This window comes from Corvus moneduloides, chromosome 9 (assembly GCF_009650955.1).
Source record: "Corvus moneduloides isolate bCorMon1 chromosome 9, bCorMon1.pri, whole genome shotgun sequence".
NCBI classification, from domain to species: domain Eukaryota; kingdom Metazoa; phylum Chordata; class Aves; order Passeriformes; family Corvidae; genus Corvus; species Corvus moneduloides.
In genome coordinates, this window is record NC_045484.1 from 12,693,913 (window position 1) to 12,714,327 (window position 20,415).

Sequence of the window (20,415 nt, forward strand, 5' to 3'; positions counted from 1 at the left end):
ATGTAATCAGAATATATTTTAATGTTAGCAACAGAAAATTTGTGGTAGCAGATTATCAGTAGCTATTCAATGCTTCTGAAAGTTTTGTGCAAACTTTGAAAATCAGTTCCACTTCTCAGAAATCACTCATTAAAAGCATGTATTGGAAGTTTCAATCAGCAAGATCCTCAGCATTTGCAAATGGTGATTTTCAGTGTGTAGTCAAGTAGTTTGAAAATCTGATCATAAAAATTACACTTGATGGGATGAACTCTTACATATTTAAAAATGCATAATTCTGTTAAAATAATATTATGGTATAGGAGTAATGTGCAATAAGTCAAAATAGGATGCAGCTACTGCTCTGATTAGACACATACTTTTGCAAAGGAATTAAAGCCTTTTTGGAGGCTGCATACCATAGACATGCAAGATGAGTAATCCTTTTTGTTGTTTGTTGTTTTTTTTTAACCTTGTCAGCTGAACCCGTTGATGTGCTAAAAGCATTAGAATTTCACAATTCTCCAGAAGGAGTAACAAGAACAGCAGGATTTTGCACAAACAGAAGGAATTCAAAAGGATCGGATGTTGCTTACAGAGTTTCAAAAACTGCACAGCTGAGTGCCCCAACAAAGCAGCTGTACCCAGGTAAGATTGGCAGAAAGCTGTTATTTTTGTACATTACCTTGCTGCCTATGTTTTCACGGTCTCTAAAGCACAGCATGTGGTCTGTTATCAATAGCACAAAACACTTCTGTTGTCCCCATAGCTGGGCCTGCATATGAATGGCAGGATGGGCTCTCTATCCACCAAATAAGTTGGTTTTTATTGGCTTCAGTTATAAAGCTCTTTGTCAAATTCTGTCACTGCTGAAATAGACTTGTAAGTCATACTACCTGTTCTCTCATGATGCTATCTGATGGAAACCTTATTTGGTGGCTTTGGCAAGTGTTCTCCTGTTTTGGTAGTGCATTTAAGAGCAGTAGTAGTTCCTGGAGTAATGCTGCAGTGGTAGAAATGAGTTGTGGTTGGCCATTGCAAAATCATTTCCAGAAGTACCATCTGTTAAGAATTACTTCAGAATATCTGGGTATTTGGGGGACTAAACAAGGCTAGTTGTGGATAGCTGGTAATGTGATTCCATCTTCTCTCAGGTTTCTCTAAAATGGAATAGTCAAATTTTGGGAAAGATTCTTTGGATGTTACTGAGAGACTTTTATTCCATTATTTTGCTGTCACTTGTCACTTGACTCAAACTGTTGAGGAAAATGATAGTAAGAATATTAAAACCCAAAATCATTGAAGATTTAAATTTTCTGTTTTGACACATTTGTAGAGTTTGACCAAGTCATACAGAATACATACAGGTAAGAAGTGGCAAAGAAAAATACTTTCTTTTTTTTTGTCCTTCAGAGCAGCAATCATATAGATACCACTCAGATCTAGAAAAGGATAAAACGTGCTTTATTTTCTAGTAATGTGTTCCCAGAGCAACGTGAGAAACAGCTATAACAGTTCAAGAGTAACTTATGTGTTCCTTTAATTCATCACTTATTATTTATGGAAGAAGATCAAAGCAAAATTCACTACAGATATAATATTTATATTATTTTTTAACACAGTTCCTTGGGTTTGAATTTATCCTCTCAACTAAGTTGAATAGAAAATGTCCTGCTGTCCTTTACATTAGTAAAAATCCATCAAAACAATTTTTTGGAGGTGATTATGGTAATTACTTCCTTTTCAATCTTGTGGAACAAGTGTTCTTTCTCCTCACCAGAAGAAATCCTTGTATTTCAGATTATTCTTAAAGAAATTTGAGTGAGCACATCCCTTTTTCTTAGTGCTCTGTAGCAGTGGAAAGACTACAGAAGATATCCAAGATAAAACCAAGTTCTGAGATATCACTTCAGATAAACAATACAAGTTGTAACACATCCCATCTTTGCTTTCATCTAACTCCTGTAACTCATCAGGAAGTACAATATATCCAGCAATTTATCCATCTTTTAAAAAATGAATTTAATATTATTTACCAACTTCCCAGAATATAATGGACTCTGATTTCACTGACTAGAAGACATTATATGGTTGTAATATGTAAACTGCTTAGATTTTTGTTATACTGTTGTTGTACATGCTCTTAGCTATCTTTTGCAAAAGCATGAAGGAATGATAACCCAAATATATAAAAATATTTTTCTAGATATTTTCCCTCCAATTCTTACTGTTATTTATTATTCAAATAGGACCATTCCAATTAACAAGAAATTTAAAAGCATTTGAGAAGGCTCTGATATGTATTCCAGATGTGTGTCCAAGAACTGTATATGCGTATAGTTTTATATGTTAGATGCAATATATACAGTTTTACATGTTTAAATGTCATTTATTTTTTGGCTTTTTCAATCACAACTGTGTTTGGAGGAATATTTTTATGATTACCCAAAGTAGATTCAAGATAAAACATTTGGGAATATTATGTCATAGCAGTGATGACAGAAACTACTGAACTGAGACACGTGACTCATTTTCAGTCACCTTTCTTAGCTCACTTTTATTCCCCCTCAGATGTTAAGTCTAGACAAGCTGAGTTATTATCACCTGCCTTAAGCATTTTCAACATATCTTTCAGATTAACAGTGCAAATAGGGCAAGTGCTCAGTGCTTTTCAGATAGTTTCTTTGGCCTTTGTTGACAGTCATCTTCTCTCTCGTCCATTTTTTTTGTCATCTATTTGCTCTGACATTAGAAGGTATAGTGTACAGTTTAACTTACCCTGTCATGAAAAATCTTTACCAACAACTCACCAGAGTAAATGAAATGTTTCCTATCTGTTGAGTTTTGATCCCTTCAAAATAAGATGTCAAAATGATGTATAAGCGTGGTCTATATTGCTACAGTGTTTCAACAAGCTTCCATAAATAGTTAAAAAAAGAAAGCACAAAAAGTATCATTGCAGCAGACAATATAAAAAATATAAGACTAGGGGGTTCTGGTTTAAAAGGATGGTATGTCACTTAAAGAGCAAGGAAAATTCTATGCATTTTGTTTACATATTGCAATTCAAGAAGTAAAACTTGTCTTCATGGAAGAATCTAGGATCTTTGGAGTTTTCCCACAATATCTGTCTTGGAAACAATCTTATATTTTTTCTGTTGGAAGAAGAAATTCCAAAATCAGAGTTTGATGAATTCTTACATGCTTTAATTCATTAGAAAACCACAAGATATTATTTTATTAAAGTTTGTTCTATTATTATATTAAAATGCTTAAGAACATTTATCCACTCTCCTGCACACAAAGCTGCAGCTATATTCATTGCCAATGTTATTATTAGATTCTCATCTATTTCTTGCATGTCAAATTGCAGATGAAGCCACATAGATCCAGAGCATATTCTGGATTTTAGAATCTCAGTCTTACACTTTGTTTGTTGTTAAGCCTAGTAGAGTTTCATATCAAGTGAAATGCAGATTTACCACGAGCTTCAACAGGAGCAGTACTTCAGTACTTCCTTTATAAGCAGTATCTTCCTTTATAAGCTATATTTTCAATTTTGTTTAGTTTTAGTTGTAAAGGTGGAAACAGTGTTTGATATATCATCTCTACTTCAAAGACAAGGCATCAGGGAATAAATGAAAATTAATATTCTTTGATTTTGCTTAAATCTCCCATTAAATAGAACTAGTCATGTATTTTTTCAATGTTATGCACAATGTAATTCTAGAAAGACCCAAATATATATTGTGGGAGAGAAACTAAAATAAATTGTTATCAAGGGCTATTGAAGTACCCAGGAGTCTTACTTGCTATGGTACTGATGCTTATTATGTTGAGTGAAATTTTAGTGCACAATTTTAAATTAGAAGATTGCTTAGCAGAAGATGAATTAAAAAAGCAATGAATGTGAAACTACGCTGGTTCTTTCATAGCTTGTGTTATTGCATGAATTCACAATAGATTTAGAGCACCTCTCCTACAAAGACAGGCTGAGAGAGCTGGGCTTGTTCAGCCTGGAGGAGAGAGGGCTCCGAGAAGATCCCATTATGGGGGGAGGATCCTTCAGTAACCTTTAAGTATTCTTGAGCCTTTCAGTACTTAAAGGGGCTAAAAAAGAGGGATGGGGACTATTTACATGGGCAGATAGTGATAGGACAAGGGGGAATGGCTTCAAAGTAAAAGAGGAGAGAGTAGTATTGGATGTTACAAAGAAATTCTTTACTCAGAGAGTGATGAGGCACTGGAACAGGTTGCCCAGAGAAGTTGTAGATGCCCAAGCCTGAAAGTGTTCAAGGCCAGCTTGGATGAGGCCCTGAGCAACCTAGTGTGTGGCATCCCTGCCATGTCAGGAGGCTGCACGTGATCAGTTTTAAGGTCCCTTTCAACCCAAACTGTTCTATGATTGTATGATTTACAAGTTTTGTTTTCAAGAACCATTAAGGTATACCTTTCAGAAATTAAAGTGAGACCAGAAAGAAAAAAAAACATAGAAAATGTTCCTAATATAATTTTTTATGTACTCATTTTTGAGAATTAGAAAACCCCTGCCATTTGTATGCTGGATCCTATGTGCTTATAGAAAAAAAAATGTAAAAATGGTTTCATTTTTTCTGAATTTATAGTTGTATATATCACTTTGTTTACAGGTGGTGGTTTTCCAGAAGATTTTTCAATATTAATGACAGTAAAACCTAAAAAGGGTATTCAGTCTTTCCTTTTGTCTATCTACAATGAACAAGGAATTCAACAAGTAGGTGTTGAAGTTGGTAGATCCCCTGTCTTTCTATTTGAAGACCAAAATGGAAAACCTGCTCCAGAAGACTATCCTCTTTTCAGAACAGTCAACATCGCTGACGGCAAGTAAGTGTAAAGTTTTAAAATGGAAAGCACATTGCAGACCACTGTATAGGTGATTATGGTGTTTATAAACAGTTTTCTTAAATATTTAAGTCAGTAACATGGTTTCTAGCTAGTTGGACTGGTGTAGTACAAAGTTAGAGAAGTTTTGCAGCATAATAAAGTTCCAGCTCCAAATGGTATATACAGCTGTAAATGAAACAAACCACCTTTCTTATCTGCCATTTTTATAACTCGAGAGTGAGGAAATAATCAGAGAAGTTAAACCCACCCAAATTAAACCTGTGAAGATTCTTCCTTTGCAATATAGAGTCTCACTAAAAGAATTGTCTGGTCCATTTGAAGGTGGTAGGCAGAGTGAAGACAAGTTGACAAAACAGCACAGAATTTCTTCTATCCCAAGCCAAAACAGCTGATAAATAAAATGGCTTAAGATGTGTATGTATAAGGAAATCCTATGTATAAGGAAATCCTATGTATAAGGAAATCAGGAAAGAATAAGGTGAACAATTAATCCCAAGTGCTGCAAGGATTCATACTGCACCCCCAGTAAAGGAATTAATCTCAAACACCTGTTTCATCAGTAATACAGTTGTTAATTTTTTGTAGCTTTGTAGACAAGCAATCATTCTCTGGGAATGTCATTCTGGTGCTTGTAAAAGGACATTCATTCTTTCAAAGGCTTTTTATTGTGCTGCAGCCCAAGAAAGCAGCCACTGTCTTCAAAGATAGACAAAAATAAATTTTACTAGAGCAAAAGGAAACAACTCAGTGAGGAAGGGCAAAAACTGAACTATAATGAAATATGTTTATAAAGCAATAAAGAAGGAAAGAAAAAGAAAAAAACCAATTGTCTCCTTGGCCTGGTATTACCAGACAATGGAATTATATGATGAAACCTAGACTTGATTCATTTCCCTAGCAGAAGGAGTGATAAACAAAGCAGCATTTTTTTTAATGGACTTTTGCTAAATAACAAAGTTGTGACATAGAATTTCACCTAAAAATGTTGATAAACTGGCAAAAATGAAGAAATAAAAATGAACTTGTTTGGTACAATTTCCTACAGTGAGACTATACAACTTCTGAATCAACTGGAGTCAATCCTATCCAAAGTGAGCTATGATTTCATGCTTTCAGCTTCTACACACTTTCAAAAGACAAGCCAACAATGTTTTTCTGACTCGGCTATTTTATGAAGGATCTGGGACAACAATCTTCATCTCAAACTGAGATATATTTAAAAAGTGTGAATAATGTAATGTGCCTGAGGATGCATGGCCAGTTTGCTTTTATAATGATAATGTTTAACAGCATTCCAGAGAAAACATGGAATTATAGTTCTGGCTCAGTGACACTGTTTAGCAGTCAGATTCCATTAGCTTCAAGGTGTTCCTTTTGATACACAGAAGCTCTTTTTAACAATGATTTAAGCTTTCTCTCTGATTCAGGCAACCCTAATGCCACAAATGCCAACTAAAATAATTTGATTCCAGCCTTCCTCTTACCAGTCACTAGTATGACATACTTTACACTTTTTGCCCTGGTCTATCAAAGATTCTTTAACATTTTGCTTCATGCTGGATTACAGAGTGGTCTGCTGTTGTTCTTAAATATTTGTCATAGCAGAGAGGCTCACTAAATTAATGTGGTCTGTCATGATTATTGATAAAGTCTCATAAAGAACATAGTAGTGTAGGGCAAATCATACAAAATTTTATTCTCAAATATCTCTAAAATAAAGTCACTTGTCAGTACTCTGAATCACTTCCTTCACTGGTGACTATTATGTAGGCAGGGCTACTGTTGCAGGAATAGTGCCAAGTATTTGTAAATATATTTGTCTGGGAAAGCATCTATGTTGGAGCTGTTGCATGTATTTGAAAAATCTCTATATCTATGGAATACCTTCAAATAAACAAAAGAGCATGGTAAAATTTTGGTGGTTGATCACACCAAAAAAATAGTAAATTTTAAATAATAAATAATAACCTGCTGGGTTAATTATATTTGCCTAAGTAATTTGGAAAATCAAACATGTTCATAGAAAAGAATCTGCTGTCAGATCATTTAATCTATTAAAATGTAAACAATGCACTGGCTTCTAATTCAAGTTTGGTGATGTTCTCTGGTTAAAGCTGTAGGGAAGATCAGCTTGAGCTTCACCTTATAGAGGGTGTTCACAAGGAGCTGTGGATCAGATTCCTTTGTGCTGAGGGACAGAATGTATACCACAAATAGTGGAAACACTGTGTACATTGGAGTATGTATAAAAGAAGGAAATAAAGGGAGACATTTAAAATTTTATCTGTGAATTAATTGGTGCACCATCTGCTATATACTGATTTGATGAGAACGCAATGACCTAGTTTTAAAAACATAAGCTGCAGCAGAATTTTATTGGTTTTTTTTTAATAGGTGGCATCGAGTAGCTATCAGTGTGGAGAAAAAGAGTGTTACAATGATTGTTGACTGTAACAAAAAAACTACAAAACCACTTGACAGAAGTGACAAAACAGTTGTGGACACCAATGGCATCACTGTCTTTGGAACCAGGATTCTGGATGAAGAAGTTTTTGAGGTACAGATCAATAATGAACAAATGCAATTGAGTTATTTTGTATTAAGTGAGGTGCTTAATGCAAACCAGAATAATCTTTTAGGTCAAATGCCGGTATAATATAGAAAATTTGATTTATAGAACCTGTTACAGTAGGCTGAAATAAAAGAGAAGTAAAAGAGGGAAGTGTATTGTTGGAAGATTTGATGCATTTTTCTGTCCTTTTTGTTGTATCTGGAAGGCAGTTGCTTTTTTTGTCTTTCTGCCTAATATTGAGATACCTGATATATTTGGGAGAATTAATCAGGGACAGTTGTGTAGTATGACACTGAATCATTTTACTTCTGTCTCTCTTAAACATTTGCAAATATTTGTGTATGCTAACAGTATCTGAGAGCAGGGGAGAAGGACCTGGAAAGTTTTCTGTGTAATATGAATCCGTTATAGTGTTTATCCCACTCATTACTCTTTCCAGTAAATGGAACATACTTTGGCAGTAAGGACATATATGTTTCCATCATTTACTGGCCAAGAAGTACATATAGGAAGGGTAAAATGCCTTTAAGGAAGTATGTAATTGCCAGTCAGGAGGCCTTTCTGGGTGGAATCCTTATGTCAACAATTATTTTTACAGACTAATTATGAAGCTTCTTAGATCTGCACTACTGAGTTTCTTCTATAACATTGTTATACAATGGTTAAAATTGAAAAATTTAAAAATGAAAAATGAGAAATTACAGATTGGTAGTTATTTCATCTACAGAACACCTGTGCTCTATAAATGGTTTTCATCCTAGCTTTAAGCAGAACATATGCTGGAGAAACTGCATAGATATCAAGAGGAGAAATATGAATTTTGAGTGTAACATTGTGGCATTGTTATCTTTGTTTTCCATGGACATGATGAACTGTGGGCCTTTTGAATATGGAAATTTCTGGGGTGATTTACTGGATCAATCAGTATGATATGTTTGGTATTTGCAGCCTAATTCACCTGTAGTCCCCAAGAGAGTTTGAACATCTGAGGAACATTATTTTCCATTTGAAGATGTATTCCACAGATGCCTCTCTCTGGGATGTGACAAAGGTTTTTGGTCTCCTCATCGGATAATTACTTTAAATTTTCATTTGTTTTTTTTTCTTAGGTGAGAAACCAGGTTCCCCAATATGTGGTTTTGACAATAAGTCAAAAATGTGTGCAATATGAATATGCATAAGCAAAAAAGAATTCAGAGAAAAATAAAATTAGATAAACTGATTTTTTTTTTTAGTGTTTTCCATGTGATTTTAGATTATAATAGAAACTAAGGCAACAGGGCCTGGCTTGTTCTTGCAAAATTTGTAGCCATTTAAAAAGCTGTCGAGGAGGAAAATGCACAATAACTAAGCATTGATGTTTGGTTTGTTTAACTCAGTGCAATCACTAAATAAAAATATCTGTCTGAACTTTCAGAGGTGCTGAAATGATCAAACATAGGTGTTTGGAAATAATTTTTTATATGTGCATAAAGGGAGATATTTATTTTATCATTTACATTAAAAGATGGGAAGAGATGTGGTAGAATGCAATATTTTTTTGGTGAGCAACTGTTGGAAGAGCCAATAAGGTTGGAGTGAGACACAGCTTAGCAAATTGAAATTAGCACTTAAATCAGAATTACCAGATAACTGAAGAAACTCAAAAATAACCCTGCATTTTTCTTGAAGTCAAACTTGTGTGACATCAACATGGACACAAGGATATAACTTTAACAGAATTTGCTAAAATGAGTTAAAATTACTTTTGTCCAAGCATGTTGTCACTTGTGGAAGGATGGAAAAGGAGGGTAGTGGTAGCTGCTTCTCAGACAAATATTTTTTCTGAAATCTCATGCATTGACATGGCAAGTCAGTGCTTCAATTCCAGCTGAGACACACTAAGAAAGAGGCCTTGGACTCACAAAAGAAATTGTGCAGCTGCCTGTAACATCAGTTTAGAGGCTGAATCTTAACATTCAGTACTGAGAATAGCAACATTTCTACCTTTTCTAGCCTCACTGTACATTTCTGGATTTCTTCAGTGATTAGGTTTTCTAAAAGTGCACCTCTTCTCTCTTTTTTTATTCAGAAAAATCAGTTACCATCTTGTAAGGCTGGTCTTGAAATTAAGGGGGGGTTAGATTAAGTGTGAAGTCTTACTTAAATTAGAAGCTTGCAATCCTTGCTTTTGGAATAGGTTTCTGCTTTCTCTTTTACTGTACAGTCACCATGGATTAATTTATACCTGTGTTCATTTACCTGAATCTGTAGGTAAAAATGTGCATGTTGAAATTAGAACATACCTCAAAAGTTTAAACAAAATACTGGGCCATATACATTTTTAATGGATTATAGAATCATAGACCATCCTGAGCTGGAATCCACAAGGATCATCGTGGCCAACTCCTGGCCCTGCACAGGCCAGACTGCCCAGGAATCACATCATGTGCCTGAGAGTGCTGTCCAAATGCTTCTTGAACTCTGCCAGGCTGGTGCTGTGACCACTTCCCTGGGGAGCCTGTGACAATGCCCAACCACCCTCTGGGTGAAGAAACTTTTCCTGATATCCAGCCTAAACCTCCCCTGACACAGCTCCAGGCCATTCCCTCGGGTCCTATCACTGCGACCACAGAGAAGAGATCAGTGCCTGCCCCTTCCTCTTCCCCTCTCAAGGAAGTTGCAGACTGCGATGAGGTCTCACCTCTGTCTCCTCTTCTCTAGGATGAACAAGCCAAGTGACCTCTGTCCTAAGTCTGGCCAAACAAAACATAATCTGGTTCATTTTGAGTTTGTCTACTGTTTTTCTACTCTAAACAGCATTCTTCTTGTTTTATTTACAAGAATTTATCCATCCCTTAGTTACTGCTGCTACAATTTCTAAAGTTTGGTGCTGTTTCCTGAAATCTGTCTCTCCTTGAGAGTGTCGTGATTGTGCGTTAAATGTTCTGGTTTTCTCATTCATGGCAGCTCAGAGTGACATTTGGTGATTTCATGGGTCTCCTTGTTAGTATTTCTGTGTTTTGAACCCTGCTGTTTCTTGAGACCACAATAGTCACTGAAGATACACATAACACAATGTGTCCTATTCTGTGTGCAGGAAATTCCAGAAGTTATCTAGTCACAACATTAGATTTAACTGTTTAAGGCTTAAAACTGCATACGGCAGACTTTTCATACGACATTTATAGCTTTTGTTAGCTTAAATGTAGGAAGCCCCTAAAGACAAATACTTTTTGTAATCCACAGCTCACAGTGTCTGAAGGATTAATATTGTATCCATGCATCACAGAGGCTGTTATATCTTGGGTAATAATGATATTATTTTTACTCATAGTAAGCCAATGATTTGGTTGCAGGAGCAGTGGAGCACTCTTCAGTCTCCTCAGACTGAATGGATATTTAAAATGTGGAAATAATAACCTGTAGATAAATATAATGAAGTCTTACACTTCCGTGACCTACTAATCGAAGATGATAGTGTTTCTTTTTGGTCTTGAACCAAGGTATGCAGCATAACACAACTGCACCAAACGCAGCTGCATCTCTAAGGTATCTCACTCCCTCTGAAAGCGGAGTTCAGCCCTGTCAGAATCAGTGCTGTGAACAATTAGATACATCCTATGTTCCTGTTCCCTTAGAAGGTGCATCTAAGCCTCTCTGAACTCTGGTGTACACAAATGAGTCCAAAACAGCTATTATTATAATACATTTTTCTGTCCTTCTCACAACTTGATTGTATCTTTTGAAGAAGGAATTACTCTTTCAGTCATATTTCTCTAACATATTTGCATGGATCATTCATTTAGAATCTTCAGAATAAATATTGTTCATGTGAAGAATGTTTCACACTTACTTTAAAACAATGTTACATCCCAGTGGCTCAAATATTCTTCTTTTTTTCTAATTGTGTTATTTTAAGTTTGCAATACAAGATTTAACTAAATTAAATTCTTGACCATTTCCTTTTCTTTTTTTTTTTGTTCTTAATATTGACCTCCATTTTCTAGGCAGTTGTCCTATCCTTGTTCTGATTCTGGTAGTCTGACTATTACTAATGCAAGAATATGTTATAGCACACTGGGAAATTTTAAGTGCATACATTTTAATCGATGTTACATGACCTAATGACATAACTTCCCTATGAAAATCAATATTTTCTGAGTAAATAAGCATACTGGGTGTCCAGAGATCAAATAGATCACTGAAAGAAGGAAAGGGCTGATTAGTGTCCTAAGAACATGATAAATGGCTGCCAAATTCACTGGTTCTGTATATCCAAAACACACAATATTCTTTGGTAAGTTTACCTACTGGTGCTAAAGCTAAGAGGCATTTTATTTAGCAGTGCTGTTAGAAAGATTCTGGTTTAGCTTTAAAAGCAAATATAAAGTATTTTCTAAATCTAGTGGGGTGTTGTGTGTTTTATATGAGAAAATTCCAATTTGGAGTTGCCTGCTGCTCATTCCTGAATATAAGTGCTAATCTGAGGTTTTATGATATTGTGCTTTTTTAATACGGACATCATATCATGTTAAAAACAAGATAGTGAATTCAAGCAAGCACTAAGCATCAGGTGCATACAAATGATGAGAAGCAAATCATAAACCATGAATGCATCTTAAAATAATAAAATTATGCTGTCTAGAAACTGTATTATTATTAACTGCCAAATTATGAGACCTTCATTTGCACTGCTAAGCCCTTGCTCACTGAAGTGAATCTTTTGATATCACTGGGACTAATTTGTAAATGCTTGTTTTTGAAAGACTGTCACAACATTCCTCAAACTTTTTCATGTGTCTTTTGAAATTATTGTCTTCTGTGTTTTCAAATACATATTGCAAGAACAGCTGGTTTGTAAGTGCCTGCTGCAAAAAAGAGAATTCCCAAAATGCAAACCAAAAAAAAGAAAAAAGAATGTCAAAAAGAGTGAGATGCTTGTACATGGGTGCATGGCACCTAGTAAAAGAATTTTGAATTGTATCCATAGAAATATGTTTGTAGCTTAAATGTTTTATAAATAATAGGGATCTTTTTATTCTTTGCCAGCTTTAAGGATTTGTCACTCCTCATTTAGTACTATTGGTGTGAACAATACAAGTTTTTTATAAGTGTTTTATAATAAGTTAATAACTAACAGAGTCTTTATGCAGATGTTTCCCTATAGACACTTCTTTTCCTTCAAAACTTCACGTCAGACCAATACCATAATTTTTTAGGCACTTTGCTTTAAATGAGTATAACAAGACAAAACCTGATGTATAAGACTCTCATTTAAAGCCAATGAAAGCTTTAACAGCACAGAGTTTGTGGATTAAATCCTTGCAGTAATGCTTGTTAATAAAGGGTTTAGATTTTGATACTAGTCATGAATCTGTTCTCATGAAAAAAGCACTAATACACTTGTGTACAGCATGGGATTCCTTTAAATAGCCTGAGTGAGCAGCTGGAGATAGACTGAGAATGCCTTGGCAGCAGTGTGGTTTAGCTGCAGACGAGGACCCATCCCTCACATATCTGTGAGCATGGGAAGCCCCAGAGTGCAAGTGCAGACAGGAGCAGAATGGGTGTTTGAGCAAATGTGAGCTTTACTGAGTGTTCAGCTTTGCTGTACAGCTGAAGTAGAATAGAGAAGCCAGCCCAAGGCAAAGTGCCCCCCAGCATGGGGTGTGAAAGAGGTGTCCTTCACTATCCTCTGCTTCACACTGCTCTGTGGAGCTGCAGCACCAGCTCATGGACACACTGCCAAAATTTTTCCCATTATAGTAATTTAGTAATTGCTACTGACCCACTGACTATCTGTCAGACTAAAGAGAAATGTTTAATGTTCCAGGAAAAAATACTTACAATCAACCTTTTAGATATCAACACCAGAGTAACTGGCCAGTGTGAGCACTGAGAAGTAAAAAGAAACCCAACACAAAAAAAAAAGAGTAAAGCAAAGCAGACAATTTTTCCATTTCAGAGGCAACTAATAAAAAACCAACATTTCATACAAAAGCTTTCTATTTGGCTTTTTTTGTTTTTCTTTATTCTTTTTTATCTCAGAGAATGGTGATTGGGTGTTTATTAATTTTTTATAGTATTTCCAAACAAATTTTTGATCAATGAACAAAAGTAAATCTAGTTTCCCTTCCTTATTTTTGGAAGCAGGAGATAGAGAGAAGAAGAAAGCAAAGTTCTGGTAATTCATTGGAATTCAAGTTCATTTTCAAGGAATGTTCCCAAGAAACAGAGGAATGGTCATTTAACTAAACTGTCTGTAATTACATTAAAAATTAACAACCTGGGATCAAAAAATGCAGCATGCTGCATCAGCTTCAAAATAATTAACAGATAGGATTTATTATCACCTCATTTATTATTGTGTCTAATACATTTCAGTTTTAAACAATAGTTGTAAATAAGGTTTCAAAAGACATGAAAATGTAAAAGATTTGCAGATCTTTTATCTAGAAATAGGACGTCCTTGGGCACACGTGCGTGCCTGTGTCTATGTACACTTGCTGTTATATAGTCATTGTAGTAAAATCTAATCTCTCAGCCAAGAATTGCAGTTGACTTTGTGAACAGCTATGTTATGAAGGTTAAAAATTATAATTGGTGTATCAACCTATTTCTTAACCAAGCTGAATTTATCCTTCTATAAGCATGGTATTTCAAAGAATCAAGAAGACATTGATTTCTGTGGAAACTTTGACCCGTACAGTATTCTGCTTTCACAATTTATTGCTTTTACAGTGCTTCAGTCTGGCAGGCTCTAAACATCTTTCTCTAGCTATATTACGCAATGGGCCCGGGTTATGGAATATTATATTAAAAGCTCCTGGAATTCCTCAATCCCTCAGATCTTTGCAGGAAGATTAAATGAATTCTGCAGCAGGTTTTTCTAAATTCTATAGTAATGATATCCATGCTGTCTAGACTTTTGTTCTTTGGAGTCTGTAGCTGTACTATCACATAACTAATTAGAGAAAGTTGGCACAAAATGCCCAGGTTAGGGTATTTGTGCTGATTTCTGCTGCTCTATTGAAAAATTCACTTTGTACTTTTTAGGCTTTAGCTGTAATATGAAAATGAAAGATACTGATTTTGTTATGAGTTGATTTAGTGCCTAGCATTGGTTTTGCTTTGCTTTTCTCAGCATTTATGTAAACATCTTTAAAATATAATTATCCTTATAAGCACATAAGAGGTACTAAGTTTATCCAGTGTGAATCAGGAAGATGGTATTTTGCTAATTCTAACCCTCACACTCTAGTTGTAGAAAGTATTTTTGAACCTTTACTAAATAAATTAGACGTTTAACTAGTTGCTGGGGTTTTTTTTGGTTTGTTGTTTTGATTTTTTTTTCCTGCACAGCTTCCGAAGTAATGCTTACCTGCAATTCCCTGGACAAAATCCCTTTCACCTGGCAGGGTTATTTTTTTATTAAGATTCTTGTAAGAGAGATATCCCAAAATCTGCCTCTGAACTGCGGAGTTTCTTGTAGAACTAAGGAACTAGACCATAAAATTTTACGTACTGGAAGAAAACATTATTTCTGCACTGATTTCTTTGTACAGTGCCCTTACAGCCTTCTAAGAATTCCTACTTTTGCCTTTTTAACAATGTGGCAGTTGATAGTGGAGGTGTCTTTTCTCAATGATAGAAATTCTAGGTAATAAATAGACTATAAATTGACTACTTTTATGGTTGTAATTCTCTAATGCACCATATTTAGAAAGCATTAGTAAGATTGCCTAGTTAAAAGGAAAAGAAAATGTTTCAAGAAGGCATATAATATCTACAACTTTTTATGAAGTCAGTTAAGGTAATAAGCCACCATTAGCATTTATCGATATAATGAAAAAATAATTAATTCCTTACTAGTCAGACCCTTGATGATTTATATCATTGAGAAAATCTGACACCATATCTAACTGGAAATTTTCTTTGTTCCTATTTCTGCTGTGGAATCCAATTTTTGGAAGACTCCAAAAAAAAATTTGGAATCACATGTAGCAATTATTACCATGAGGCTAACTTAAGCAGTAATTACATAAAGATATAGCCAAAATTGGAAAGAGAACTTGTATGTTTACTGCTTTCCTGCAAATTTGGTCTCCATTTCCTTTTTTTGTTACTCAACACTGCATTTTTCTAGTGTTGCATTGTTTTTGTATCAAAGCTATTTTTCCAGTGCAGATACCCCACCTTGTGCGTTACCACTTTGTGTTTTTCAATCAGTCCTGGAAGTGTACATACACATATATTTTCTTATTCCAGGATGTCACTGTGGAATGTCTGTGAGATTCACAGAGGAATTTTCAAAGAGTGAATTCATCACACACATTTGTGTGCTCCTTGTAGTAGAACAGTTGATGTGAGTAAATGTCTGGGTAATTGTTCCAGCAGGCAGGAATTCTATTGGTTTGAGCATATTGTCCTTGTAGCTCTCTAGCCTGGTTCTCCACATTTGCTCTGGCATGCAACAAAGTGAATATTTCCTCAATCAAAGTAACTCCTTTTAGTAGTCTTGGAGGATTCTGCAAAGAGTAACTTATTTGGTGGAGTACGTTTTAGAAGAAATCCTTCCGTACCATGTTTTCATGCTAGGCATAATTGATGGACAAGATATTTCATGATTCTCAGGCAGCTTTTATCATATAACCATGAGGCTGATTGAAAAGTCTCTGATTTTAATTATGAGCATATCCCCAAAATAGAGAGGAATGAAAATGTTCATAAACTTTACTTGGTTTTATTCCATATTTCAATGAATCACTGAACTTTGCCTTGCCTTTTGTGAGTTATATGTTGGCTTTGACAACAACTTAGTGCCTTTTTCAGTAAAGAATTTAGGATCCAAACTAAATATTAAGATTTAAAATTGATCTACTTTACTTCCGGGTGGTACTTGTATGCTTAATGGTAGAAAAAATACCTTGCTGGATGTTCTCCACCAACTCTGGGCAACTGAGACGTAGCTCTCATCTTTCTTATCCCTAATGAGCTAGTTATATTAAACATCTGACAAATCCCTGGTTAAAATACGTTGGTTTAAGTGTTATCCAGGGTAAAAAAAATTGTTACAAGGCAGTACGTTATTCTTCTATTGTGATTCTCAAAGGTGAAATAGGCTTTTAGAGCTTTTTGGGGCAAGTTAAGCATGCACTTTGTTACAAGTATTAATATGAAAATGTGGCTCTGTGTGTCTGCCTGACACCTCACCACACGTTCTCTGCGTCTTCCTTCTGCTATCATCCACTTGCCTCTGACACCAAAGCATGGTGGACAACTGGCTCAGCAGAGACATGAAAGGCTTTACTTCTATAACATGTTAGATATCAACTTCCAACTTTGTGAAATTGCCTGAGCAGTCTTTGCCAACAGATGTGGTCATGTAAGTTTCATAGAGATGGAAGAACTACTCTACATAGACAGTTGCCTTTTGTGCTTTCTTTTTTTCTCCTTGCACTTTTCAGAGTATTTTAAGGATGCTCACGTATATTTGTACATTTTGATCTATTTTTCTTTCTCCTGCTCCATCTTTGCTCTCTCTCTTGCTTTCATCATTCTACCCTGAGACTTCCTTTTTTCCTGAAATTTTTGTATAAGAAAAATGGTATGACATATGCATATATATTTAGATACCTCAGTATTGTTTTACAGATCAGCTATTGGAATACTTAATAACACATAATTCAGAGTTCTCAGGATTTGTGCAGGTAGATCTTTAAGTGCCTCATTTATGACTCCAGGTCATAAAATATGACCAGATTATTTGTAGATTATTTGCTAGGAACTTTATAAAATTCTATTTTGGTCTCACAAAATCAAGCAGCCGAAATCAAAGAATGTGTTTGTAAAGACTGAAGTTATTCTGTGAAAATTTTTCAAAGCGAAAGAGTATAGATTTGTCCAACAAATACCTTAGAATGGTAATTAAATCACAATAATGAAATCTGCAATAATGTGTGCGGAACTTCATGGGCTGAGATGATTCACCTGATCTGAAAGGAAAGCTCTTTGACTACTGTTACAGCATGGCCAATACTTCACAGAACAAAATTCTCAGAGAAACAATTTAATTAGCAAAGACAGAAAATAAAAACAGAAAATAGAAAATGAAAATGGATAATTTTCTGGAAATATTTTTATAGCACATCTTGAAGGAAAAAGAGGGAAACTAACATTTGGGATTCCAAATGTACAATCAATCAGTTCCTCAGTAAACTTCTCACACATGAATATCCAGTAGCAATTTATGTATTCTATAAAAATTTATGTATTCTGTGTAGGATTTCTGAGGGCCTCCCTCTATGTGGACCTATGACAGGCAGACGGGCAGGGCTGGGAAGTACAGTCAATGGATCAGGAACAGCTTTAACCAATTTAGGAACGTTCAAGCCAAGTGGTAACAGCATACCAAGTGCTTCTTGCAAACACACAATCCAGCAAAACTCAGTGCCAAAATTCCATGGCATTCAAGACCAGCACAACACTCCAGAGTACTGGCTGTATTCCTGGAGCTGGGTTCTTTTAGGCTCTCTGACTAAACAGTAGTTTCAGGAGCCGTTTGGGCATGGCTCCTGCTGGCTGGCACACTGCAGACATGGAGATCTGTCCAGGCGCTTCAGACAGCCAGGACTGCTCAGGGCCAAAGACCAAGACCATGACTTGAACTCAGCAGGGTGAGGGCAGAGGTTCTACACATCCACCTATATTGCTTACATCTTTTGTCTTACAGTTGCTTATTCTCTCCCACTTTTTCTTCTGCCTCACTTAATTTTAATGTGGTTGGTGAAAGAAAAAGGGCAGAGCATTTCAGAAACACGTTGCTGGAGATGGCAGATGCGTAGCTCAGGCTGACAGTGACTGTACAAAACCTCTCAAAGCACTCTAGCTCTTGAGGGGGTCATGTAAGAAATCAAAGGGGGAATTTTTCTGTATGTATAGCAGGTTTTGTAAGATGCCCAAATCAGGAAGCGTTAATGAATTAAGGAAAATAAAGGAGACAGTACAGAACTGCTGACAGAGAAACAAACTGCTGCACTTGTAGTATTTCTGGAAGCTTAGAAAAAAATATTCTGTGTCTAAATTAATCTGAGACACACATGAGTCTGTAAGGTAAAGTGAGCTGAGAGTACTGTAAAAAGCAGACTTGTAACATACAGCCATTATGTGCTCTGAAACTATGTCCTACTTTATGCCTGAAAAATTAGTAAAAAGGTTGTAGAACTAGGAAAATTGCAGATTATTGTTTGATTTATTTTTTTCAGTTTGAAGAAATTTGCTTATGTCTCTGTTTTTTCATTTTGAAAGGAAGGAATGTTACAATTATTATTAACTATTTTAAAATATTCTCCAATTTTCTTAATTTGTTAAAGGTTACTGTTATGATAGATGTAAAGTGATTCTGGAAATACTTGAGAGAATTGTGAGTTTTCCCAGCTGTAGATTTTCATCAGTTATTATATCTTCTCTTTAACGACAAAGCAAGCACAGGTATACTAACAAAGGTATTAATTTGTCCTTATTTTGGGTAAAACCAAAATAAAATTATGTTCAAAGTATATAAAAGCTTAAAAATCACCCCCTTGTGGGGAAATAGTGAGAGATTGAAATTAATGGGTTTTGACCAAGAATATGTGCCAATTTCCAACAAACTTATTTTTATGTGAGCATAAGAAGCTACTGGATGAGAAAATTTATAGTGGAAATGTTGGCAGGAATTTACCTAATGCTGCTTAAATAGTACCGCTATGTTAAGGAATATGCTGGATACCAGACAGCTTTCTGTGGAAAATGATAAACATGCAAGGTCTCTGTAGAGGATCTCAGCAGAGCAATTTTTATTATCCAGAATAGTGGGTCTCTTTCTGTGATGTTGTTTTTATGCATGATATATGGGAATAGAGGCAAAACCAACATTTTTTAGAAATTAATTTTTTTTTAACACATTCTGTAGTGTGTATTTACACAGTGCTTTTACTTAATTATGTTTTATTCAAATAACTGTCTTTGGTACAAACTATTTTATTTTATTTTATTTTATTTCATTGTCTCCTTTGAGAATGCATATGTGATGCAAACTCAGAATTATATTGTTGATCACTTGCATGCTGAGCTGCATGCTGGTAATAGTAAGTGCCCTGAATTAAATCTTAGGAATTTAGACCGATTCCAGTGAAGAAGTAAACAAACAGCATGAAAATCACAGATCAGAAGTTGCACCTTCCCACTCTCTCCTTTCAAAACCAGACATGATTTTAAGCCAGAATTTTGCACCTAAGCGCATTTGGACTTAATTTGCATTGTTTTGTCATGTGAACAATAGTTGTTTTCCATAATAGCAGCAGAAATTAAGTGGATATGTTATTTATAACATATGGAAATATATAAGTATTATGTGCCTGGTTTTGTTTCTGAATGTGAACACTGTACTTCTGATGAACTGTAGGCTACCTTTGGTTTTGTTATTTAATCTGCATATGCTTTCCTGTAGGGTGAGATCCAGCAGCTGTTGATTATAGCTGATCCCAGAGCTGCATTTGACTATTGTGAGCATTATAGCCCAGACTGTGACTCCCCAGTGCCCAATGCTGCTCAAGCTCAAGATCCTCGAGTTGATGAGGTGAGTAATCAGTCATGTAGTACTGGATTTATTGCACATTAGTGGTTGTGTTGGAGAAAAGTTACCCAAGGAGCACTTCCAGCTAAATGGCATGCATTGTTCTAGTGGTGAAGGAAGCAGGTTGCAGGAGTGAATTCATTTTTGCTGGGAGAGGGTAGAAATGCTCTGTTCATTTTCACTCATTTACGTTAAGCATTTGAAGGAACCTATCACCCTGGTGGTATTTGAACAACCAGCATTCTCAATGAAGTTAAACTGTACTTCTTTTAAAAAATTATAGCAGTATGAGTTTGTCAACTCGTGCACATTTGTTCTTCCTGTATGTTTATAATTTCACTGATGCTAGGTATCAACAAATGCCACATTTGAAAGACGTGGG

General features: G+C 35.4%; 1 protein-coding gene across 3 annotated transcripts in view; it reads left to right on the forward strand.

Moving 5' to 3' along the window:
* COL11A1 (collagen type XI alpha 1 chain) overlaps nt 1–20,415 on the forward strand; it is a 133,052-nt gene that overhangs the window by 15,489 nt on the left and 97,148 nt on the right. For all 3 annotated transcript variants that reach the window (XM_032117963.1, XM_032117962.1, XM_032117961.1), the window contains exons 2-5: nt 460–627; nt 4,629–4,842; nt 7,258–7,420; nt 19,908–20,036. In XM_032117963.1, coding sequence (XP_031973854.1) covers nt 460–627; nt 4,629–4,842; nt 7,258–7,420; nt 19,908–20,036 — 674 coding nt within the window. The remainder of the gene's footprint in view (nt 1–459; nt 628–4,628; nt 4,843–7,257; nt 7,421–19,907; nt 20,037–20,415) is intronic.